This window comes from Chaetura pelagica, unplaced genomic scaffold (genome assembly GCF_000747805.2).
Source record: "Chaetura pelagica isolate M959 unplaced genomic scaffold, ChaPel_1.0 scaffold108, whole genome shotgun sequence".
NCBI classification, from domain to species: domain Eukaryota; kingdom Metazoa; phylum Chordata; class Aves; order Apodiformes; family Apodidae; genus Chaetura; species Chaetura pelagica.
Window position 1 is genome coordinate 2,490,674 of NW_009970718.1, and position 25,959 is coordinate 2,516,632.

The window sequence follows — 25,959 nt, forward strand, 5'->3', positions numbered from 1 at the left end:
CTGGGGAAAATACAATATTATAAGCTAACATAAGCTACTTCCCACTTCTTCTGGCTTTTTTAGTTTGCCTTTCATTGGCTTGTCCCTCACAGGATCCGGAGTCACAGTTTAGGAACTTCAGAAATGAAATACATATAAAAATCCCTTCAAAATAAATAATTATTTCTTTAACTATCACTAGCACATGCCTGGATAAATCCAAGCAGGACTCTTTCCATACTCATTCTCTCACTTTCTAAGTTATACTTCACACCCTTGCCTTTTAGCACCAGGTAGGTTCTACATATTTTTATGTGCAGCAAATAGCTTTTTTTTGGCTCATAACAGAAAAAACACACCAAAGGTCATTATAAAACACTCAAGCTTGTTAATCCTATTGCTCTCGCGTGGGAGCTCCTTTGTGTTTCTGTTGCTTCAGGGCATCCATCTCTTCAAAGTGCATATTCAGCATTTTCCTCCTTGTATTTTTTGTTGTCATGGGTAATATCAGGTTTGAAGCAGGATATGTGGGTGAAAATGCAGTATCTCTTCATCTCTCTGGCATTCTCCCAGGAGCTTAGGGATAAGAGCAATATGACTTAGGAACAGCATTTCAGTCGATCTTCCTGTGGGCAATTATTGTACCTGCCTTGTCTAAGTGCATTTACTTAGCATTTTGAAAAGGCCTGGTTGATTCTAAACTGAGGTCAATACTCGGAAAAAAAGTTTTCTACTATGAAACTAAAAGGAATTGGTAGCTCTGTAAGAAGTAAACTGCACAGTTCATATTTATTAACATTATTCTTATAATCTATCTAAGAGAAGTAATTCACAGGAAAATAGTGCCTAGTGGTCACCAAAACTCAATCATCTTAATTTTCAGTATCACTTAAATCAAATATATATGATCACTGAAAGCTGACAAAGGATGGACAGGTATATTGGTTCTATGTCCATTTGCTGCCAAAACACTTCTGACAGCAATAAACAGTTCTGGGTTTGTGTGACGTGTGAATGCATCTGCCATCACTTTAAAAATTGTGTCTATGCCTGTTCCGTAGGAAAGGTTTTGGGACAGAGAGAGCAAGCAAAAACTAAGTGCTTAGAAGTAGTTTCTCAACCACCAAGGCTTGTGACATGGTCTCAATCAAAGCTTCTGAGGTGGGATGGGCCAGAGAAGGGAGCATCTCTGATGCAGAAAGGTCAGGGTGCAGGATAACTGAGAAGACTGGATGGCCCTGCTGGAAAACCCCACTGGTTGGCAGTGAGCCCAGAAAATAAGGCTTGCCATAAAAAAGAAGCAAAGCACCCACAAATGGGGTTTTCCTTCCTTGTGTCCCCGTTAGCTTGGGACCTTTTCAAGGGTACCTGGGAACTGGAGAAGTCTTGTTTATTCACTGTCTCCCCTGTTGCTACTCTCACAATACTCTGATCATTGTAGATGGATGCCCCTCTTCAGAGGAGGTAGCAGAAGTGGCTTCTACAGAAGGAAGGCTTGGGGCTGGATCACCAAACCCCTACTGCACTTGGGAACTGCAATGCCCTCCCATGTTGACTGCAGCCAAGTTCATTCTGCTACAAATAAGACATCCCCCAGCACTGGACTGTATATTAGTATCCTTAGACTTTTGACGGGCCTTCTTCACAGCCTTGATTAGGTGCTCCATTGGTCTAATTCCTTTTGGTGCTTCTCCTTAAGCATGCACGAGTCAATGGTGCTGTACTCCTCATCACTGGCCATTTTGCCAGTGAGGGACCGTTGCCTAGCAGCTCCTCCCCAGAGCCTCAGTAGATCTCTTCCTGGATCCACTTTGGATGATGGCCACTAGATGGAGAACAAATGACATTTCTATGGCCTTTGATGGGCTCTACATGGGCGACAGTGCCACTGATGGATATCATGGCAGTGATGACCTCTCGTGAAGGCCAGGTCCAAAGTAACGTCTGTACCTGCAGGAAAAGTGAGGTCAGGACTGAGAATCGGCACTTCTAGGAATTACCTTTGTTCTTGGGCAAAACAGTTGTAAGTGGACAAAGAACTGATGAAGAAAAGACTTCAGGACAGATATGGGAGGTGCAATAAAACCCTAGTGAGAAAATAAATAATGTGGTCTGTTGTAAGAAGCATGAGTGAAGTCTTATCCCTTTTGGGAACACTTAATCTTTTGGAGTGACTTTATACCCAATCAGTAGTTTGTATTATGTAGCTGCAACATTTTTTTGGGGTGCAAGGTGTTCAGAAGTCAGGCACTGGGCTTTGCCAGGCCATGACCAACAGCCCTTCCGCCTGCAGCACCATCACATCTGCTAGTGTGGAGCAGGACCCAGAGATGGCAGGTGGAGCCCCAGTTCTGTCTCCCCACTCTGGAAACCACTGTTCCATTTTCTTCCCTGTATCTTCTACAACAAACCATAAAGCACCGTTGTGAAAGGGGCTTACTAAATAAATAAAAGCTTGTGATAAACAGCCTTCTCTTAAGCAGGAAACTGCGTGTCATCGAGCTTCTCACTTATGTCAGGGAAGAGAGGAGTGAAGGAGAGGTGATAATGACAGGGGCTGCCTCCAGGGAGGGAGGTGGAGACAGCATTGGAGGGGGTGGAGAGCTCAGATTGTGGTGAGGGGAGAAAAGGAATACACTGCAGCCAAATGAATATAGGGGAAATAGATAAAGGTCAAGCAAAAGAAGAATTTATTATAAGTGAAACAAAGGAGATCCACCAAAACCTTCAGAACTACAAAAATGAGGAACGGAGAAAAAGCATGAAAACATTCTCATCAAAATTCCTGAAATAGACACATTAGCACACTCAGAGAGGGAAAAAAAATTGCAGGGAGGCTTCGATCTTGTCTGTCTCTTTCTCTAATCTAGCCAGCAGTGTGCTCACGTTCCCATGCAACGTGATTATAATTATAAGCTGTGATCTATTAAAGCAAGACCTGGAAATTTTCATCTTGCTGCCCTGCAAATATATGGGGAAGGCTGCAAAATTTTTAAAACGTTGATTCTTCTCTTCTAACCACAACTGTTAATTTGCACCATGATTCTATACATAATAAGAGTGGCTGGGTTTCAGTGAGTAGTGCTTGATAGTATCACACAATTAGACAAGAAATATAATGAACATGACCAACACCTCACCCAGGTTTACTGTCTGTTGGTGTCTAGTGAAAATTGCTTGCAGTTGCTGCCTCTTTAAATTATGATCCCTCACAAGGCTCTCTTTTCAATTAAAAAAAAGAACACATTTAAAGAGCCTCTTTTTCAGTTTGTCACTTACTTGTGCTCAGGAGTCTGCTTCTCATTATTTCCCCATGTGCTGATAAACTCCATGCTGACAGACTGAAGGGGCTGAACTCAACCGAACTCTGAAAATTTGTATTCCAGCTCTGGCATTTACTACATTGGCAATGGATGCCTCCCTCACTACACCAGAGCATGAGCCTCCCGCTGTAAAGGAGTATAAATTCAGGCAAAGACAGGATTGCCCTCAATCTAAGAACACTGAAGTGTTTTATATATGTGCTATTTGACCTTGTTAGTGATGGGAAGTTATTGATACTTAGAGGAGCATCACAGTTAGAGGTATTACAGAGCTTGTTTGGGCTGTGGGAAATACAGTCTATGGCCCCAGGCTTCAACATAGCCTTGAAAGACAGAGGACAGTTATTAGCTTTGAAGATCTTACAACTTGCCTCCAAGGAAAAGAGTCTTGAATTGCCAGACAGGGACTTTGAAGATAAAAAAAACCAAAATGCAAAGCCCAAAACAAACAGCCCCCCTCCACTAAAAAAAAACCAACTGAAAAAAACCCACAAAAAACACCCACCCAGCTGTAAAGGATCTTCTCCTGAAATATTGAAGAGCCTGTGAAGCAAACATTACCAGATCTACCATTCTTTGGTAAAGAGATACAGAATCTACTGAAGACTTAGATCAGCCAGGAAAAAATCGTGTGTGAAAACAGAGGTAAGGGTTTCAATCCTGTTTTTTATCTGGAAAGCTTTTATTAAAACATTCTGCCTTGCATATGTGTTTAGACACTGATCATCTTGCCATTGTCCCCATAGGACAGTGACATAAACCTTGAGCACAGGTCTGTTTGGCTGGTGAGATTGCAGTGATATACAGAGGGCAGAAGCCCATGCCAGTGTAGAAGGATCATGGGGAGAAGTGAGGGCTGAGCAGTAGGTGCTCACAGAGGTCATAGGAGGTAACTGATTAGCTCAGGAACAGCCAGAAAAGGAAGAGCTATTCTTACGCCCATTCAATATTCAGCAGTATCAGATGAAAAGCCAAGACAGCTGGTGTCCTACGTGATGCTTGTTATTCACAAGTTTTACAAGCATATTTTCCATACCACCTTCCAAGGTTTTAAGAGAGCATCGAACAGTACTGCATTTGTGACAGATCTCTGCAGAACCCCACTCAGCACATCTCATCAGTTTGTTTGTGAACTACTGAGAGCAGTTTTCCCTAAAAATTTTCATTTGGGTTACAGTAGTAGCATTTAGAACATGTTGTTGCTATGTCACAGTATCACAAATCCTAATGAAGTCAAGATAAATGGTATCTACCATCTCTCTTTTAGATGTAAAGTCTGTACCCTTGTACAGAAAGACAGCAGATTGATTACAGTCTGTATCGAGTTTTACTTTTCACCATTTTGCTCGATAATTTTATTCCAGGATATTTTTTTAACCATGGATCTAAGATTCCTCAGCTCCCATTTTTAAAAATCAGAATAGAAGTGTATGTTTGTAAATGCAAATCCTCAAAGACAATTCCTAAAAGTGTCCAGGGTCCCTAGGTACTCTGGGAGGCCCAGCCATTTTAACAGTATCTAACTGATCTAAGCATTCCCTTCCCTTTTGTTTCCCCGGTTGCAGCTTGCACTCTGGGAGATGGTGCTAGCATTACAGTTGACTTCATTAGTGAGGGTGAATTCATCCAGGGCATGACACAGCCTTTTCAGCTGCTGCACTGAGGTCTCCTCCTCACTGAACGGTTGATCAGCTTGTCCCTGGCTTTACCCTTCCTATGAATGCACTCCTCTCTTCTTGCTGTTCATACAACACTCATTACTGTTTCTTGTTTCAATGGCTGATCTTTTGATTTTGCCTCTCTATCCTCAGCTAATCACACATAGCCAACTGAACTAAGTTCCCTTTTTCTTTTACTGTTTTAACACTGCTGAAGAGTTCATGGTTTACTTAAGCTAGGATCTTATTTCGCTCCTTATTTTATTCTGCTTTAGGGTAGTTTGGGATAATGTGTTTCATCACAGCTTCATTAAAGAATTGCCTTTTTGCTTCCCATGAGCTCCAAGCTCTCATCTCTTACTGCTTCAGCTCTGTTGTGACACTTATTTAAAAGTACTATTCATCCCATTAATTAAGTCAAGCTTGACCCACTGTCTCTGGATGAGAAAAATAGGTTGGGAAACCAGTAAGAATGAATGGTAAGTCATGTGGGATTTCTCCTCAGCAAGGTGGCTGCTTTACTTCATATAACTTCCCTCTTCCTGACAAACTATTCATGCCATGTAAATGACAGCAACCTCCTGAGGCTCCTCGGAGTTTCACAGTTCTGTCTTGTGATTCTCTGAGTTGAAATGCAGTTTCCCAAAGCCAGTATTCAGCTGTAGTGGTACTGGTGAGAAAGATGAACATTTGGGAACAGCCTGAGTATGGAACTATAGAAATATGAATCAAAATATCAACCATCAATCAACCATCTGCTGGTTGGCTTATTCTTATTAAAAGGGACAAACAGCAACTATTTATTTCTAAATGAATTAACATGTAATAAATGCACTGAATAAGCTTAAGACAGTATATTTGACATAATATAAAAATATGAATCTATTTTAGAAATTAAGATATGATTCTAAAGTGAGTATTTTCTGCCAAAATATCAGCAGATTTCCATGGCGAACTCTTAAATCCTTGAAAAGGAGGGGGAAAAGAAAAACAGAAAAAAAATAATGGAACAGCTAATCAACCTTTTAAGATAACAACAGCAAAAGATACTACCTATCATCATGCTGTGTCACAAAATACTTCTTTCAAAACCAGTTATCAATGAATAATGTTCTCATCATTCAGACTGGAGGCATGTAAGAAACTCATACTTGAGTATTCTCCAAAGGAGTATGTCTAGACATTTGAAATATAGCTTGTTGGCTTCTCTCATCAGCTGAAGCCTAAGTATGATACATCTGTCATTAAAAATGGCAGCAAACATTAGCCTGTGTGATTCATTGCTGGTTTTGATATAATTCAGTTAAAGATGACCACACATATTTTAATCATCTCAGTGAATTCAATTTTACTCATTCATATTATGGCAAGGAACTGTAACAATTATATTGCAAGAAAAGAGAGAAACTGAGATGGCAGAGGAAAGTTTCCAGGCGGCAAATTTTTTAATTAATTTTTTTCCTTATCCATTATTAATGCAGGTAATTTTGGAATAAACCTTAGGGTGACCTTTTTTTATTACTTGCTCACTTCAGCTTGCTAGGGTTGTGTCCATTTTCAGACATTTATATTTTTCTGATTAATTAAAAAATTTAAAATACATGGGCTATCCTCTCACATTATTAGCAGTTTATTGAAGGAAAAAGAATCTGAATGAATAAAGTTGCCTTCAGTTGTAAATCTAGGCCCTTATCTAGATATTAAATTAAGTCCATGACAGGAAAAATAGAAAATCAATTGGACAAAATAGCTAAATGTCTGGCATAGCTGGAAAGCAATTTTTTTTTAAAAAAAACAAACCAAACCAAACAAACATCTTGCAGGTAAGGTACAGTTACAATGAGACACCCTGAAGCTGGTCTGCACATTAGATATCAACACATAAAAATATGAAAAGCAAACCTTCACTGCAATATAACAAACCATGTGGATCATGAACTGGTTGAAAGGAAGAAGGAGTTGGAGGTCTGTGACCAGTGGAGTCCCTCAGGGGTTGGTACTATTCAATATTTTCATCAATGACCTGGATAAGGGAACAGAGTGTGCCCTCAGCAAATTTGCTGATGACACTAAGCTGGGAGGAGTGGCTGACACACCAGAAGGCTGTGCTGCCATTCAGTGAGACCTGGACAGGCTGGAGAGTTGGGTGGGGAGAAAGTTGATGAAATTCAACAAGGGCAAGTGTAGAGTCTTGCATCTGGGGAAGATGAAGCCCAGGTACCAGTACAGGTTTGGGGCTGACCTGCTGGAGAGCAGTGTAGGAGAAAGGGACCTGGGGGTCCTGGTGGACAGGAGGATGAGCATGAGCCAGCAATGTGCCCTTATGGCCAAGAAGGCCAATGGCATCCTGGGGTGCATTAGAAAGGGTGTGGTTAGTAGGTCAAGGCAGGTTCTCCTCCCCCTCTATTCTGCCTTGGTGAGGCCACATCTGGAATATTGTGTCCAGTTCTGGGCCCCTCAGTTCAAGAAGGACAGGAAACTGCTTGAAAGAGTCCAGCACAGAGCCATAAAGATGATTAAGGAGTGGGACACCTCCCTTATGAGGAAAGGCTGAGGTAGCTGGGTCTCTTTATCTTGAAGAGGAGACTGAGGGGCGACCTCATCAATATTTATAAATATGTTAAGGGCAAGTGTCAGAAGGATGGAGCCAGGCTTTTTTCAGTGATGCCTAGTGATAGGACAAGGGGCAATGGGTGCAAACTGGAGCATAGGAGGTTCCATGTGAATATCAGGAAAAACTTCTTTCCTGTGAGAGTGACAGAGCACTGGAACAGGCTGCCCAGAGAGGCTGCCCTTCCCTGGAGACATTTGAAACCCACCTGGAAAAGTTCCTGTGTGATGTGCTCTGGGTGACCCTGCTCTGGCAGGGGGGCTGGACTAGATGATCTTTCGAGGTCCCTTCCAACCCCTAAGATTCTGTGATACAAACATTTCCTATAAAAGCCTTCTTTAAATGGAGAGGAATTAATGTTACAGGTGATTGTGTGTTGGTTTTTTTAGTTGGCCTTTTTTGCTCTCTTTTGTCCCTTACTCTGATTCTGGTGTTGGCTCTACCAATATCCTCAGTCTCACCTATTTTAATATTTTTTTCCCTTCTGAAGCTCTCCCTTTTTTCCTCGCAAGCATAATACATCCTCTTAATTTCCACAAAGCCACTGTGCTGTCTGTGTTCAAGCCTCTCATGTCAGAATCTATCTAAATATAACAGCTATGTAAAAAATAGTTTACAATAAAGAGTTCCACTAACAGGCAGGTGTCATTGTTCCCCAGGAGAAGGCAGTTAGAGCATGAAGATAACTTAATGTGAAGATGTAGTGAGTCCCATTTGCACTAATATAATCCATGTGCTTTTGTTATACTTCTGCAACAGCCCCAACATTGAAATAAAATCTTTACAGTTAGAATTTACATCTATGTACTTCAGATTTAGGAATATGGTTTAGCACTAGATTTAGAAGAGTTAGGTTAACAGTTGGACTGGATGATCTTAAACGTCTTTTCCAACCAGAGTGATTCTGTGTGATTCTGTAACTGTCACATATATTTAATCCTCATTCATTCTGATCTAAAGTACTAAAAGGTGAATCTGTAGAAAGAAGCATAACTGATATACAGTCATCCTGGATGGACATTTGGTCTTATGGATTTCACTGCCCTGTCTGCCTCCTTCCCTCCTCCTCTGGCCATAGAAGCCATGAAGTTGCATCCAGAGAATGCAGTTGTAATAATTACTGATTGCCCCGTCCTCAAATTAGCAGAGTAATCTGTGTGCAGTGCTCCTACAACATTCACATCAAGTGAGCTTGGTGCCTTCGCATCAACCAGTTTGCTTTCCATACGTTTAAGTAATGATCAATTGCACTGATATGAAACCCTAAGGAAGACCACCGCACCAAATTTGCAGTGAGTTGTCAAGAGTGTTAATAACATACTGGAGCTTGTGCTCTTTTACTATTTAGTGAGCATACAATATGTGTGCAGTATAGTATAAAATCTGCCACCCTAGTACAAATAACAGAAGATTGAAAAAAAAGGTAAAAGTTTTTCAGTGCCTAATTTGTCCTGAACTAAAGTACTCCACTGTGGGCTTGACCTAAATTGTGCAGCAAATGGAGAGGATTCTGGACATTCTCCAACTGCTTCAGCTAAATTAAATATGAACATGAATAATGCCCTGAGGCCCTGCATGCTCTGGGATGCCACAGGCATGGGACTTGCAGAGAATCCGCCCTTGCTGCAGAATTGTGTTCCAGATTTTAATTAACTGAGTTTCCTCTGTTAAGCATTTCCAGTGAAAGCTTCCCACAGTAAAAACATTTCTTAAAAACATTATGCTGCAGCAGATGAAAATAAATCTAGCTGTTGAATTTTCAAAAACTTCCTTCAAAAGAACATAATTTCCAGGACTGCAATCACTCATTCCAGATACATGGTTCATGAACTCAAAACCATCCCATCCAAGTACTGCATGTTCTCATCTTGCCTAACTGCATATGATACTAGGTAATTTCATTTTATATGCACCCTCATGGCTCCAGGCTTCATGGGCAGATGGCTCTTTGCCACCTAATCAAATTCGCACATCAAGGGCATCCCAAGTGAGGTTCTTTGTAGAACTGTATTGTTCTTTAGTTCTTCTTCTTTCCTTGAACATGCACACAGCGGTACAAACTTGTACTATCAAAAAGTTCATGGTTTTCAGCTATAAGACACTCATTTTTCAATTAAGCACCACACAGTACAAACAACTCTATCCTATTCACTCTGAAAATACAATTCAGTGCCTTGGAACTTTGCAGCATACCCACATAGCTAATATCCCTTTTGTTTCTCTTCCATAGATACATCTAGTCACGGGGCAGAACCTGCCTACGTTCTCTTGTCACCACATATGCAGTTCCAACAATGAATCTTTACTCCTGCAACCAAGTGACAGTTTTTGCTGTACTGCAACAAGCTTGATGCAGTATCTAAATATGGATGCCTTCTAATTTTCTTTAACTGTATCTTGATAAAATGGCATTTCCATGTATCAGCTCATCTTAGCATAGGATTCTGGCTGTTGCCTTTGATGGCTCATAATCTCAGAGTCGAATTTGATTCTCTGGAGCATCCTATTAATCAGTCAGGAAGGTTCTCACATTAGTGACTGTGGTATTTCTTCAAGCCACTGTGACCTACGTTGCCTCTCTGGGTTGGTTAGATTTTTCACACACGCTTTCATCGCATTTTTACTGCCACAGTTTCCGTAACTCTTTGCTTGCTGCATTACTTATGACATCCAGTAAGTACTTGTATAAGCACATATCTTGTCTGTCTGAATGCACAGCAGGGTCAGGGTTAGCCTGGCAGTGATTTTTTCCCAAACCTCTACAATACTTCACCTTAAAAAATATTGCTTTCTTTCACACCCAGAACCTCCTCAGCTTATCTCTTCTAGGATACTTTTTACAGACACCAGGATTGATACAAAACACAATATCATCTACATTGAGAGTAACTAAACCCTTCACTTTACACCTTTTTCTCTAGAGAAGGAACAGCATAGTAATCTTTAATATTGCCATCAACAGCTACAGGAAAAACTCACCCTGTAAGATGAACAAAGCTGTTTCGTAAGAACATTTTAAGGACAACTAATTTTGTAACCTATATTAAAAAGAAGCAATCAGCTATCCAATACCAGTTATTTTAAAATAACACATCTAGAAGAGGACAATTTGCAATATTTTTATAGAAGAGCAATGGTGCAATTGTGATGGCATGTTATCATACTGACACTGCAGATGGCAAATAGAACAGAAAGTGGAAACCAAGAGGTCTCTATGCTAGTTACTTCTAATTGTTCATAGTAGTACTTAGTAAATCTAATTTTTAAATATCACATTTTCATCTAGCTTTTCTGAGCACTCCAATATTTTGTGCCTCAAAAGACTACAGTCAAAACAGCATGTACAGCTCACCTTCCCTTGCTACAGTAAGTCATCTCTGCAGATTAAAAAAGGGCTATCCAGGAGAACGCAGTGACCTAGAAGCCAGTGTTTACAATTTGTTCCAGACATCACCTATTTAGTTGCACATAGTGCTTTATATTTACAGCCCTTCTATTGCTCAGCTGAGAGTAGTAACCTGAATATGCCAAGAACATAGAGGGAGCCTGCTAAACATGGACTAAAATTATTCCAGTGTCTCATAGCTGCGATGGTTTAACAAGTGCTGCACAGGCACAGTATGAGTAATACCACTTACAATCAGTTAAACTTATCATCCTCATCCCCCTTCCATAACCCCATGGACAGATAAAAGTAATTTCCTAGTGGGTTTTGAGACACTACTTGGCTAGCCATTTCAATGGACAAGATGTCCCCAAACATTATTTTGACAATTTTCAAGCTGTTTTGAAAATATGAACTACAAAATGTAGCTTGTGGATGTTTGCAGAATGATCCAAGTTTTTAACATCATTAAAATAAAAAGCTGTCTGCCACTTAATGTAAATAACTCTACATAATCAGAGCCACGTTACACATCCTCTAAACCCAGCATTCACTCTGCTAGTCTAAGCTAAGTTGTCAAAAGAAACTAAAAACACACACACCCACAAACCTCTGTGGCTTTTTTAGCAGTAACAGGAAGGTGTTCTACAAGGTGGGTTTTATTCTTTTCTCTTTTGATAACGTGGCTACACAGCCTCATCTGTCTGGCCCAGAGCCATGCAGCCACCAAAGCTGTTTTCTGCTTCCTGAGCCGCTGATTTAAGACATCAAACTCTGACAAAAGCATCACGCTGTCTCATGATTTGAAAACTAATTGCACCGTATTGGCTTGATTTAAATCAGGAGCCTAGTTAACACTCCACCTACCTCTTTAAAACACTGATCAGACTCATTCGGAAAACTGAAGCCTCGCTGCTTGGAGTAGGTGAGGTTGGGCATGAACAGGAGCAAATCCCTGATGTTCAAAGATTGAAAAGGGACCTGGTTGACAAGTTTGGGCCTTTTTTCCAGAATTAAGTAGCTGCATTAGAGGTTCCTGCAGACAGCAATTTTGGATTTCAGCAAGCAGGACAGGTACTCATGTTATCTAAGTTAATGATTAATCTAATGCTAGTGTTCTGAATTTCTTACCTAGAGATGCTTCATTATCTTGCCAACAAAGAATGGAAACTTAGAATTATGCAGGAGACTGAAGTCCCCAAATCCTACTCCTTCAAAGTCCTATTTTAGGCACTAGATGCTTTCTTCTTTGTTCTGACTCTAAGCCAAAAACCGTAAGCACTGCTAATCAATAGAAGTTCAAATAGAGTTAAGAAAAGGAAGATGTTAAAGGAAGATGATTTAAAATCAGGAATTCTCCATGCAATTCTGCACAGAAGCAGCCTCATTTTTATCTGTTTCTTTTCCATTGTCACCACCCTCAAGTGACTTTATGTTTGGAACAAAAGAGCATGGAGGAACACCCACTGGGTCAGATCTAATAGTCTGGACTGAGCTGCTGCTTCATGCTGACAAAAGCAAATCCTGCAGGGAGGCAGTGAGGTAGAAGCAGCAGAGTAGAAAGATACATCAACATGCTGCAGCTACTGGAACTCTTTAAGAAGTACTATACTAGGTCAGAACAAAGGTCAGTTGTGTTTCTATTCTTTCTGGCAAAACACCAATAGCAAATATGAAATAGTGAAGTGCATAAGAATAAAACATTTCTAGACTCTAAGTATCTGTATATTAACAGGTAGTGAGTAATTTAGGATATTTCTGAGTGGAGACTGTATTTAAGCTAACATTTAAAACACCTATCATGTTCAACAAATAAGTCTAATCCTTTTGTCCCTATAACATTAAGAAAAGTCTCACAGCAGTGAGTTTCACTACTACATTACACAGTGTAATGAAATAAAAGTTGGAAACATGCTGCCTGAACCCAAATCAAAGTCATGGACAATGTCAAGCTGGTCCTCTCTTGCATTTCAGCTTTTGGATCTTTTTTTTGGTAAACAACATTGAACATAGTATTGGAAAAGAAGGTAAACCCTGATTTTAAATTATAGTGTAATATTTGTTTGTTTTGTTCTCCACTTTCTTTTTTTTTTTTTTAATGCCACTGAGCCCTAACCTAGCATTTTCAAAGAAGCATGCTGACAGCAAGATTTTATTCCTAAGTAGAGTTTAGAACTCTCCACTCTTCATTATTATACACGTGATGTACAGCGATTTGTATCTATTAACAGTAAGTTACACCCAGCACTTCAGCACTTGGCTACTCAGTATCAAAAGATCTTTCTGAAATTCAGTAAAGGAAGCTTCAGGTTTAACCATCCTGAATATATAGTGCTTTCAGCAGAAAGTCACAAAGTCAGTCCTAAAAACATCCTTTGGATTACTGAGTCCAAGACTTTCCTCTGTATAAAGCCTAATATTCCTCCCTGCTCTGTGGCTTCAGTAGTTAGTACAGAAAAAAATCTTTCATTTTATTTCCCTATTCTTGTTCCTAAATCCTTGTGAAAGTAGCAACAAAAGACCTCAGAATCACCTTCTGAATGTGAATGCTTTATGTTACCTTAGATTGCATATGTCTTTTCTTTGTACTCAGTTACATATTTGACTGTAAATTAGTATTATGAATATGTAATAGTATATTTGGGTTTACATTATCTATATTTGGAAGAAAACCAAGTCCTGATGAGTAACAGCCAGAGCTGAAAATAGAAACAGAGGCCAGCTGGTCTCTTTTTCCAAGTGTGAAAGTGTTAATGGGTTTTATATTGTGCCTTCTAAAAAAGAAAAACATTTGACTACACAAAGTGGCCAACATAAAAGGGTTACCACTATCACCAAGTGCCTGTGGTTTTGGGAGTGATCACTGCTACAAAGCTTCATACTGTTCTCCTAATGTGTCTATGAGGCATTTCAGGAGAAAGTGACTAGAACCCTACAGAGCTTTAAGGATAGAGACTATTTAGAAAGATCTGAATAGCTTTAGACACAAAATAGGTGCCATCACACTTTGCTTAAAGCCCTTAACTGTTCCAAGTATATACGAAAGCTGATTTTTAAGCATGTGGGAAACTCTATGCCCTCTGAATTTTGCCAGCATGTTCAGATGCCTGAGAAGATAGGACTGTGATTGATATTAGACACAAATATATTTAAAAGCCTGTGCATAAACATGGCTATCATGTTAGGCACCCAAACTGCAGGACAAACAGTGCAGTATAAGCCCGTATCACAACAAGGGACTTTCAATATCAGATTCCAGCATATTAAAACATATGCACATTCTGTTTTAAAACATGTGGCCATTCTCAATTTTAATGCAAGACCAACAGAACTACCACTTAAAAAAATAGTGAGTATGAAAATTTCAAGACTGAACTAATCACCACAAAACTTATAACTTGCATCTCTTATGAAGCCTGTATTGTACATAGGCTACATAATACTGTAAAATGTACAAGTAACTAAAACTGTACTTAAGACCAGAGATCAACACCTTAATACCCTTTTGGAAAACAGACAGATATATTTTCCAGTCTAAAATTATTTCACAGAACAAGCATATGTGACTTATAAATTTATTATCTTACTGGATGAAGAGTTAAAAAATTAGTACAATGCTTAGGCTGAAATTTAATCCTATACAGAGGAGCTAGTGCAAGATTCACATACCACTAGTACTACCAAAGCACTGCTTCCAAACAGGCAATAAACAGAGCAATACATAAAGCATCACTGGTGCTGAGTGCTCCTAAGAGGAACTCCTCTTACAAGAAAAAAAAAATCTTAGGAGATTCTCTTATGAAAAATTTCACTTGGGTCTAGATACTAACCACAAGAAGCATCCTCGCAATATTTTTTCTGGATTTAAGTGTAGAAACACCTTGTTTTCAAGAAGTTGCCTTCAAGGGTAAAATTTTGAGAGAGAGATCATGAAAGTGGACGATTTGAGGGGCAGGGCAGAACTTCAACACGAGCCTCAGAGTCTTCAACACTGAGACAAACTTATATTACTGATAATTTTGTAGCACTTTACAAAATGTACACTATATATATATCACATATAAAACAGTATTATTTCAATCACTAAGTTCTTCCTCATCACTGAAATAAGCACTTTTCTTAATCCGCGGCCGCTTTGAATCATCTGAAGTTGAAGATTCCCCTGCAGTCTGTGTCCATCTTTGTTGCTCTTCTTCAATTTTGGCTTGCTAAAGAGAAAAGGAAAAGTATTAGCTGGGACTAAGAAAAATTAAGATGCATTACAAATAGTAATGCTAATTATTAATATAATTTAATTATTAAACAATTTAAAGAATTCAAAGGATTTATCTCCATTTCCAGACAAACTGTGATGAATGCAGTAGAAAATAATTCTGAAAGTAGTTCTCACACGCAAACAGTAAGTCTTCTGCACCAATGCAGGCCACATGGAGTACCCTGTATTTTCCAAGGGAAGAACTTAGCACCTGACAAACCTGTAGAACTACAGAGCAGCTTAGGTCTGAAGAAACAAATGCTACACACTTTAAACTGACATTATTGAATCAGCTTAGTTCCACTAACAAGTCTTCTACCTGTTGTCTTTTGCAGTCATTCATTCAAAAAACTAATGTCTTCAGGGATGTAAAGGTTATTCAACTAAAGGATTAATTAGATGCTTCCTGTTTTTACTGGGAAACTTGCTATCCTAGTTATTATCTTTGGATGGAGAGAGAAATGGGAATATTTTCTAGCCTTTTAACATTTAGAGGTTTTGCTTTCAATTGGGGAGTTCCCTTGGGGTGCTTTTGTGGATAATTGTGCATATTTGCATAATTTTTCAACTATGTTATGAAGAAGTTTTGCACTCATTACAGTCCTATTCAAGACAAAGTTATCTTAGACACTCTGAGGGCATTTTTTTTGTTAGATAGGGGCACACAGGGGACACCTGAAGACTAGGGAGCCATGAAATTTGAACAGCAGGTCAGGCTTACTCTGTGTAGTGAAGCAAAAGCCTCTAAAGAAGTATTAAAGAAGACAGTAATACAGGTGTCAGACTACCTATCTACAGAACAAAAAAAACGCCTTAAATATGTTTTGAGAGAAGAGGTCTACTAGAGATGGCAATGGACTGTATTAGGCAAAAGGAAGTGCTCCAAAAATAGATGTTGTTCAAAGATATTCTAGTGTGTAAGGGCAGAGGATATACCTGGTCATTTATACATTACTGTTTTTCTGGCTGCTCAGTTAACTGAGTAAAAAGGGATCTGTGGACCAGAAACCTAACAGAGCATCACAACAGGGATGACAAGAAACTAAGCGGCAGAAGAACTTTAAGGACAGGACTGCCATGCACAAATACAGCCACAGTGAAACAGTAAAAAAACAAAGAAGAAAGATGACCTGATGACGGAACTGGCCTTGAACAGGCCTTCAATATGAAGAAACCAACTATAGCCACCAACTACCGTCAGGCAAGAGCGCCCAGTGTGCTACAGAGCAGACAGACCTACAGTTGTATCTCAGAGATTTTGAAAAGCAGCTAAAAAAGTAAAGTTGCATTTAAATAATAACAAATAATAAATATGCAATGCTTCAATTTTGTACCTGAAAAGCTATGGCTTGACTGAGACTATCCAGAGCAGGATCTTCTCCTTCTTCTTCACTTTCTTCTTCCTCCTCACTTCATTGTGCAGAGAGAGAAAAATACATCAACCTTTATTTTAAGTGTTCAATATAAAAAAAGCTGTCTGAAAGAAGTATTAATGTGTACATTAATGTACATACATTTCTTCTGGCTCAACTATTTTCTTTCTCTTCTTCTTTTCTTTTTTTTTTGGTGGCTCCCGCTCTCCTAGCATATTTTTAGGACAAGCATAACTTAAGTGTCCTGCTTCCTTGGAGGAAAAGAAATATTGCTTAACAGAAACCATTACAAACAACTATATGTTGTAACATATCATGAGGACAGCTAATGTAAGACAGTTCACAGGGCAAAAAAATGGAAGCAATTAGTAAGATAAATGGAATGCTGAATTAGTACACGGAAGACAAATTCCTCTATAAGCTTGCCATGGAAACGAAGAGATTGGTAGTGATATGCAAGTTTAACTGCAAACTGAGGACAAGCTGTGAGCAAACTAGATTTTCTTTGCTGCAATGGCTGAACACACAACAGTGCAGTGTATTTTTCAAGACAATATAAACTTCAGCATTAAGAGTTGTAGAAATAGGAGTGAGTCAACATTTTTGCCTTCAAAGCATTATGAATATAAATCTAGTTTGCATTTGAAGTTAAATACTATCCAACTGTCAATCTCCTAAGTTAATATATTAAGGAAAAGTGAAGAATTTACTAAAATTTAAAAGACATTTATTCTGTGTAAAACCAGTTGTTTCCAAGATTTATTTCACCACCAATTATATCATAAACTTCCAAAACCAGAGAAAAACAGATATTCAGAAGCAAAGATGAGGAGGTTTTCCTCCTTTCACAGCTTTATATTTACTCATCAGCATGTTAAGCAGTGCTTATAAGCATGTATTTTCCCTCACCTCCAAAATCCCAAATAAAAGACAAAAAACGTGTTATCAGTCTTTAAAACAGTAAAACTGCTATGCAAGTTCACAGTATCAGCATAAAATACTCTCCTAACATTGCAGAATTAGCAATGGCCAAACAAAAGAAAAAAAAAAGCTGGAATACAGCTGTTAATTTTTGGTTTTACTCACCCCACATTCATAACACTTAGACTTATCAAAGTAGTTACGCCTACGAATGAATTCTGCTGCTCTCCCATTATCAATGGCAATACTTGCTTTTATTACTCTTCCAAACAACTACAGTATATTGGAAAAAAAAAAAAGGTTAATATTTTGGGGCTGTACACCCAATCCTCCTACCAAAATAGTTTTCCATAATTTACCTGTTTGTTATTAAGTGCCCGTGAACAGTTTTGTGCAGATTCTTTATCCAAAAACAAAATAAAGGCAACTCCTTTGCTTTTCCTGGTGTCTTTGTCTTTCATAATAGTAACTCTGAAAACATATAACCACATTATTGATACACTCAAATTATTTCAGAGATATTTTTTCCTTAAAGATCTCAGTAGGATCATAGCTTTGTTATACAGCAAAAAGAAAAATAAAGCCTATTTAAAAATAGAAAGGCTCATTCAACAGAAATTCAAAGGAACAGCTAACCAGGCCATGTGCTTACAGGTGGAGTAGAGATGATTTTATTAAGTATGTGGAGCTTTTCTGAGACCAGTATCATTCTTTATTCCTTTGGATGACTGGAAGAACAGAAAACATACTCTTCAGATTTGAAGACAATGTAACTGAGGGAACCACACATACTGGAATTGAAATTGAAATTCAGGAATAATCTTGATTATCACTATCATTGCTGAAAAACAGTGTATTGAACTGCATCCAAACTGAGAATTCTATGTTTCTGTAACTAACCAGCTAAAGAGGTTCAGCTAAATATATGCAGTAGTGTTCTACAGGTATCTCCAACTGGAATCCCAGCAGGTCATGAATGCATTTATTATTTTACCTGACAGAACAATACAAGAATATGTTGAAAAGCAGGAATAAACTCCCTGCGTCCACCACAAGCAGAAGAATGTTCAGCCACAAGGAAAGCCAAAATTGCAACAAGTAATACAACCTTTTTCCAAACAAACCCAAACAAACCCTGCTTCAAGGCAGAAGACCTGCCAGAGAAGCTGTATAAGATGATCTACATAGTAAAAACTGTATAAAATAAAAGGTCAGTAAAGAGAGCTCAATTTTTTCCCAAACACCTGCAAAGAATGATAGAGCTTAGAACAGTTTTTCTCCCAAAGCCTCTTGGACAAGGATGTATTCAATTGAGTGCATTGATTTGAAGTGTACATTATTGATTCTGGAACAATTCCGTTGATTCTTTTGCCAAGTTACTCTTCCAAAAGTTCCAATGGAACCCTAACGACTGTCAGGCTTCTAACTGGGATATTTAATGTACCAGTTACATTACAGTTGTAACACAAGCATTGAAAAAAAAACAAGTGTGGCAAATCTTCAAAAAGTCAGCAATCTCTTGGAGCCTTAGAAAATCTGATTTCTTAGTGAACAAACTGAGTTGAAATAGTAATATTCAGGATATATTTCCATTAAAAATGCAATACGTAAAGTCAGCATGATTTTATTGAGTCAAATAAAAAAGGTCTATTAAAGCTTATTTAAGTTACTTATTAAGTTAAAGTTGACCTAGATGATATCACAAAGCATTCAGAAAAGTATTTTAAAGTTCCTGAACAAAGACTCTACAGAAATCAAGCTAATATTTGAAAATATTTTTGCTGGGAATTAATAACTAGTTACAAACAGGAAAAGTGATCCTTGCTAGCCTCAGTTACATAGTGAAATGGGAACACCAGTAGAATTTCACAGTATCTGCACTGTTTATATTCAAGTCAGTTTGCAAAGGGATGAAACAGATTTTGCTAGATTAAAAAAAAAAAAAAAGTTATGGTGTATTTTACACCCAGTATTCTATGAGTCTGCATTTGGTTTACCTTCTAGCAGTGACAAGACAAAAAAATCAAGAAAAATTAGGTATCAGTAAGAGAGCTTTTTGCAAAACAATATATAGGTGGGGGAAAACAGTAACTGCGCAGATAGAATTGCAAGTTCTAAATTAGATACTTTCAAACAGGACAAAGCACAGGATTTCTTCTGCATAGACATCTGGAATCACCATTTCTGTTGTCTATGATACTAAAAAAAGCAAATAAAATGCTAGAAACTCTTAATAAAGGAAAAATAAAAAAAAAGAGAATGTTGCTACCACATATTTAAAGTAAGCAATGCATCATACAGCAAGTACTTAATACAGTTCTCATCCTCCTATCAAACAAGTTTAAAAGCCAAGACAGTAGGAGACCCCTACCCACAAACAGAGTCTAGGTACATCACCAAACAATTGCAGGGAGGTCAGAAGTGTTAAAATTCACAACAAGCAGGCCACTCAATGGATATTAAACACTAGCATTATTACAACCTTTGCTCAGGAGTTTTCTACATTGGCAGTTCAGCAATCAACTAAAACAAGTCATACACCCCACACTGGAAACCATGAAGACTGTGGCTGCCCATCTGTATTGGTTACTGCATGTCTGCCAGAGCTCTCTACATAGGAGTTTACCTCATGATCAATTTAAGAAATATATTTTTCTAAAGTTGTGGTTTGGCTTTTCCTTTTATTTGTCACCTGAAACACACTCTTGAGACTTCAAAAACTTTGAATTTAGCTCTGTATCTCACAGATTATTACAGCAGGTACTAGAAGGCAAGAGGTGGTATTTGCTGGTGTAGAGTTGAAAACAGAAGTATTGCCTCTTGTTATTCTGACCAATTAAAAATGAAAGAAACTAAATAAAATAGCATATTCCTTATGTGGCTTTTATTTCTATCATTTGAGCACAGAGGCAATTACTCACAAGTACTGTTCATGAATACACCATACAGTAAAAGCTGTTACTATGCAACCTTTTGTCTAATCTTAAATATAATACTAATACAAACAAATCCCCCCTGGAACCACAAAGAGAATAATTTCACACTGCAATTGTCAGAACTGTTTGTGGCAATTATGTCACCTAGTTCATTTAAGAAGAAGGTCCCATTTTTACACTTATCCATTTGTGTCCCAGGTGGTGTTTGGAGAAAGGAGAACACCACTTACTAGAATAATATTGTTTCAACTATTTCAGAGAAAAGACTATTAGTATAAAACAACATTCTACTTGCTCTTAAGAAGTGGTTAGCAAAACCTGTTCCCAACACAAATATTCTTGCATTAGGCATATAACTGCAGGAACTTCCATTTGTTAGTTAGATTTATACTTTATTAAAAATGAAGATGACTTCAATATAGTTCCACATTCACACTTAAATTATAAAGAGCACAAGACTTCAAGTGAGGCAAAGATATTAAATATTTAAATTGAAAGTTACAAAATAGCAGGCCATATCAGGTCACTTACTTGACAACTTTCCCATACTTTGAAAATATCTGAAATATAAAGCAAAATAAAAAGATTTAACAATAAACAATTGCATTTCATTAGTAATACATTTATCAATATAAACTTTTCTAAGAGATATATATCAGTATTGTATTTACACTAAAAATTATTTTCAATGAGTTTAATCTATACAATGCAGCTCTTAAATCCTTACCCTGTATAGATCGTTGTTTGTCAAAGCAAAGGGTAAATTGGACACATACACAGTGCTTTTGCTTGGTGCCAACCCACCACTCATTTTCCTGCTGAAAGGAGAAAAAGAGGTAAATTGTATCCAATAGAGCAATCAGCTATAAAATTGTTGCAAGACTTTAAAAAAGTTTATTTCTAAAGACAGCCCAGATAAATAGTCATTATGAAGTTGCAGGAAAGCATAGCTTTTATTTCCTTTTTATTGTTTTACATCAAATTAGTATATGCCTTCATGTGCCAGAGAAGACATACATTCCTTCCTCCTCCCCTAGATCCAAAACATGTTTTTGTTGTATGTGAGTCAACAACAGACAAGTTAGTGTACTTTCAATAAACCTCTGCTGATTTGTGCAGTAAAGAAAGGTTTAGATCCAGAAAGAAAAAAGTAATCTCCATTTACTAAACATTCTGGGCAACAGGTGAAATTAATGACCTTTGTTCATGTAGCTGCATGTTCTGATTCTTTATACAAGTTTCAGTTCAGCTGCATGCAACATTGACTAAATTACATTCAGTTAGGGGGAGAGAAGGAGGGGAAGCTTTCTTAAAGCAGAGTCTTAATTATTTTGGGGAAAAAAAAAGATACTGCATTGGCTTTAAAATGTACCTCAGCTGCTAGAGCAGCAAGTATTTCCTCTTCTACCTATTGCTTCTACACTGCCTCCCCAGGAGGCACTCCTCCACCTCCCAATTACGCAGCTCTGTACTAGCAGGAACCAGGGAAATCTCAAAGCCATTTTAATTTCAAATTCTGTTTTATGCTCTTGAAACTAAGTAGCAATGACTACAATGAATCAAATTGTCAACCTTGTTATAACTGTATACACATCATCCAATATTAGGTAAAGAGTAACCAAACTAACTTGAAAAAGAACAGTCTATGTTTGGACATTTCCCAACATTTTAAGTGGTGCTGAAGTCTGTGCAAAACACTTCTCGTCAACCCATTCAGTAGCCATGGCTTGATCCAAAAGCTAAGTGAGTAAAATTTAAGGTTAGAATAAAGCACAACTCTTATGAGAAGGCACATCAAATACTACACAGTCCAATTACTACCTACTTATCAAGTTCCCTGCGGCCTTATACCTGCTTCTTGGCACCTCTAGCTGATTCTTAACTGAGGATCAAGCCATTTCTTCTGCCAGACCAGCTCATTTTAAAAAAGCAAACAAAAGCTGCTAAAGGGTTGAAAGAAACCAAGTGTCAGAAACGAACATCCATCAGAGTACACACCGTTTCTGAAAGGACTCTTTGGGTACTGAGTGTGAGCAGATTGCTTGGCCAAGAGCCAAAAATGTAACTAATAGCACAACTTCAATTGGCTGAGGTTATTTTCTGGTATTTCATGATTCCTTCGTTTAAAGATCTGACATTCCCACAAGACACTGAGTATCCATGTGTTTTGCTTCTCTTTCCTGACATGCTCACTGTAACACAATTCATGGGAGTGGCAGTTTCCAAGTGACTGAATTCTGAGTTCTTCCATGTTCAGAGACTGTGTTTTTTGGCATGAGCAAAAATGACAACATAGAAGTTAAGCAAATGAAAAAAAACAGAATAAATTTGCATTAAAGGCCACACATTGCATCTGGTGTTACACAGACGGGATTCATTATCCCAAATTCCTTGCTGCTTGGCATTAGTATTATTGACAAGCCTAACCAGACTGACATGGCAACATGCCACGTGAATAGAGAGCCCAAAGTGAAGTTATCCAGATGTAGAGTGAATACAAAAGATATGGTAAAAGCCACCTCAGCGCCACATTACGGTGTGTTGCCAATGCTAATATATTGCTACAGTGGTGGAGAAAACAGCAGAAAGAACCTGGTGTGGCTGCAGTGATTTAACTGCCTAAAAGATGAGAGAAGCTAAAGCACCTTGTAACAGGAGACCAAGCAGGCCCTAGATGAATGGACAGATGGCAGTGAGGATGGCATGAGTGGAGAGCGGTCAGCTTGTGTGTTCTGCAACACTGCAGTGCAAACCTCCACAGAGAAGATGATATGTCATGTGCAGATTACTACAGGCCAAATAGCTCAGCTGACAGGAAATATACAAAACCCCCAATCAAATCCTCCCCAAACCATCTGAGCTATCTAATTTTTGCAGGGGACTCACTTGAGAGTAATGTACAACCTGGCTTCTATATTCTGCTAGGTCTTCTCAATAAATAAAAGCATTTGTTTCACACTGTATGCTTTTACTTGGCTTCTCTGACTTTCACGGTATAGTTACTTTAAAGTATCAGCTGGAAGCCAGCACATTATCTCCATGGGGATGAGCAAAACTCCCCCATTAATGTAATAGCCTCTGTGTAAAATTAATGCCTTCTTCATTTATCATTTTCACATATTAACTTTCACAGAATCATAGAATGGTTTGGGTTAGAAGGGACCTTAAAGATCATCTAGTTCCAACCCCCCTGCCATGGGCAGGGACGCCTTCCCCTAGACCATGTAACCTGGCCATCAACATTCCCAGGAGGGGGTATCCAAAGCTTCCCTTGGCAACCTGTTTCAGTTTCATGGACTTCTTCAACATGAGCCCTTCTCACAGACTACAGCTCTTCACAAACCGCTTCAACGTGGGCCCCTTCCACAGAGTGCAGTCCTTCAGGAACAGATTGCTCCAGTGTGGATTGCCCACAGGGTCACAAGTTCTGCCAGCAAACATGCTCCAGCGTGGACTCCTCTCTCCATGGGTCCACAGGTCCTGGCAGAAGCCTGCTCCTACTCTCCACAGGCTGCAGCTTGCTCCAGGGCTTCTCTACCTGCTCTGAATGTGGGATCCTACACAGGCTGCAGGGCAGATATGAGCTCCACTACGGTCCTCCCACGGGCTGCAGGGGGAGAACCTGCTTTGCAATGATCTTCTCCCCAGGCTGCAGGGGAATCTCTGCTCCAGCATCCTCCCTTTCCTCCTTCTGACCTTACTGTTTGCAGAATTTTTTCTCACTCCCCTCCCTCATAGCTGCTGCACAGAGGTCTTTCCCCTTTCTCAAATACATTATCACAGAAGTGTCACCAGCATTGATGACTGACTCAGCTCGAGGCAGCACAGGGTCAGACCTGGAGCTGCCTGAAATTGGCTTTGGCCGACACGGGGACAGATCTTGGTATCTTCTCACAGAAACCACCCCTGCAGCAGCCTCCCCCACCACCAAAACCTTGCCACATAAACCCAACACAAACATACTCATTAGAGAATCAGAGCAGTATGGGGAGTTGGCACATGTCAATTTTTGACCTGGACTCCAGATTCTGCCTTGGAACTCCTCTCTTTTAACTATGTTTCAGTTTGTGTTTTGTTTTTGGTGTGATTTTTTAGTTTGTTGTTTTTAATTTTTTTAATTTATTTATTTTATTTTGGTTTGTTTTTTACACACAAAAGACTGGGAAATGTAATTTCCAGCTTCTATTTATTAAACAGGGGATGCTAACGAAGTGGGATTGTTAAGACTTCTGGCTAAGAGGCTAGAGAAAGGTAACCTGAAAAAAACAGAACAGCTTCTCTGACAAAGTGTAGCAGGGTTCAGCAAAAAACAGCAGGAGCAGACAGGATGGAGTTGTCTCTCATTACTATGACTTCTTAAATTCAATCTTCTTTGTCTTTTCTAAGAACTTGAACTAAAATAAGCTATTCTTCCACAAGAGTGATCTGTCAGCAACTATTAAGTCTCCTGCAAAATTTACCAGGTATACAAGTATGTTTTGATTTAATCCAATATGCTTAAAGCAGCATCTGACACTCCTGTTGGAAACACCACGAGAGAAGACAATGACTAATTTCAGTAATTGGGTTTTTTACAGAACACATAAGGACACTAGCAAAATAGTTCAGATGCCTCTGAAGCATCAAAAGGAGTTTGAATGTACTGATATTTTTGTTACTTAGCATCAAAACTTAAGCAAAAACTTTTGTGATTGTTTCTTTTTAAATACACAGTAGCAAGATCAGTTTTATGATTTAATCAGTTAGAAAGTGTGTATAAATGATTTGTGGGTAATTTACTCAAGATATGCTCACTCAGGCCAACTCATTTGAGGTCTTCTATCTTAACCATTAAAACAAAGTATTTTATTTTTCATTTAACAGTATCAAGAGGAGTTTGGCTCCAGGTTATAATCAAAAGCCTGTGGTAAAGGAAGAAGCTAAACTGACGTTCTCCATCGCCCCAGACAAGGGTATTAACCACTTGCTACGATTCTGTCCTACACGAGAGGCATGTAAGCAGCTATCAGAGCATAATCTATTTTATCTCTAACTTCAATAGCACAACAAAACTTAAACAGGATCAGAATTTGTAAATAAAGTTGATGCTATCAGCAGAAAGAGTGCAAGAGTTTTTCAAACTGCCCAAGCCAAAGATGCACGTGAAAATGATCCAGGGTTTGAATCAAACTACTCTTACGTGCTAATCTAACTACAGAAACTTTGGGACAATAAGACTAGGCAACCAGATCACAGCAGGGACTGTATTAAGCGCTTTAACAAGTTTCTTTTTAGGGGGATTTCCAGCACAGTCAAGCTGTGAGAGAGCTGCTTGGCTCCACTGCATCTCGCATCACCCAAAACCTCACCAGAGAGGAGCAGCTGCAGGTAACTCGCTGCGAGACGGCTCTGCCTCCTAAAAACCTAACCGAGACACGCAAGCCCATTTCAGAGCTCACTACGTGCACGTTAGCACCAAGGCAAAAAAACTACCGGCCACTCAGAAACTGCCACACGTTGCGCTCAAGCCTCTCGCTGT

At 38.8% G+C, this 25,959-nt stretch overlaps 1 protein-coding gene across 1 annotated transcript; it reads right to left on the minus strand.

The window, feature by feature from the left end:
* Positions 1-14,840: 14,840 nt before the first annotated feature.
* On the minus strand, positions 14,841-21,253 carry ZCRB1 (zinc finger CCHC-type and RNA binding motif 1). Its single transcript, XM_010006279.1, has 7 exons — positions 21,169-21,253; positions 20,973-21,001; positions 17,865-17,976; positions 17,671-17,778; positions 16,726-16,835; positions 16,546-16,621; positions 14,841-15,164 (listed from the first exon to the last, which is right to left on the minus strand). Exons 1-7 carry the CDS (start codon positions 21,250-21,252, stop codon positions 15,033-15,035), a joined length of 651 nt encoding a protein of 216 aa, XP_010004581.1. The 5' UTR covers position 21,253; the 3' UTR covers positions 14,841-15,032.
* Positions 21,254-25,959: the final 4,706 nt, after the last annotated feature.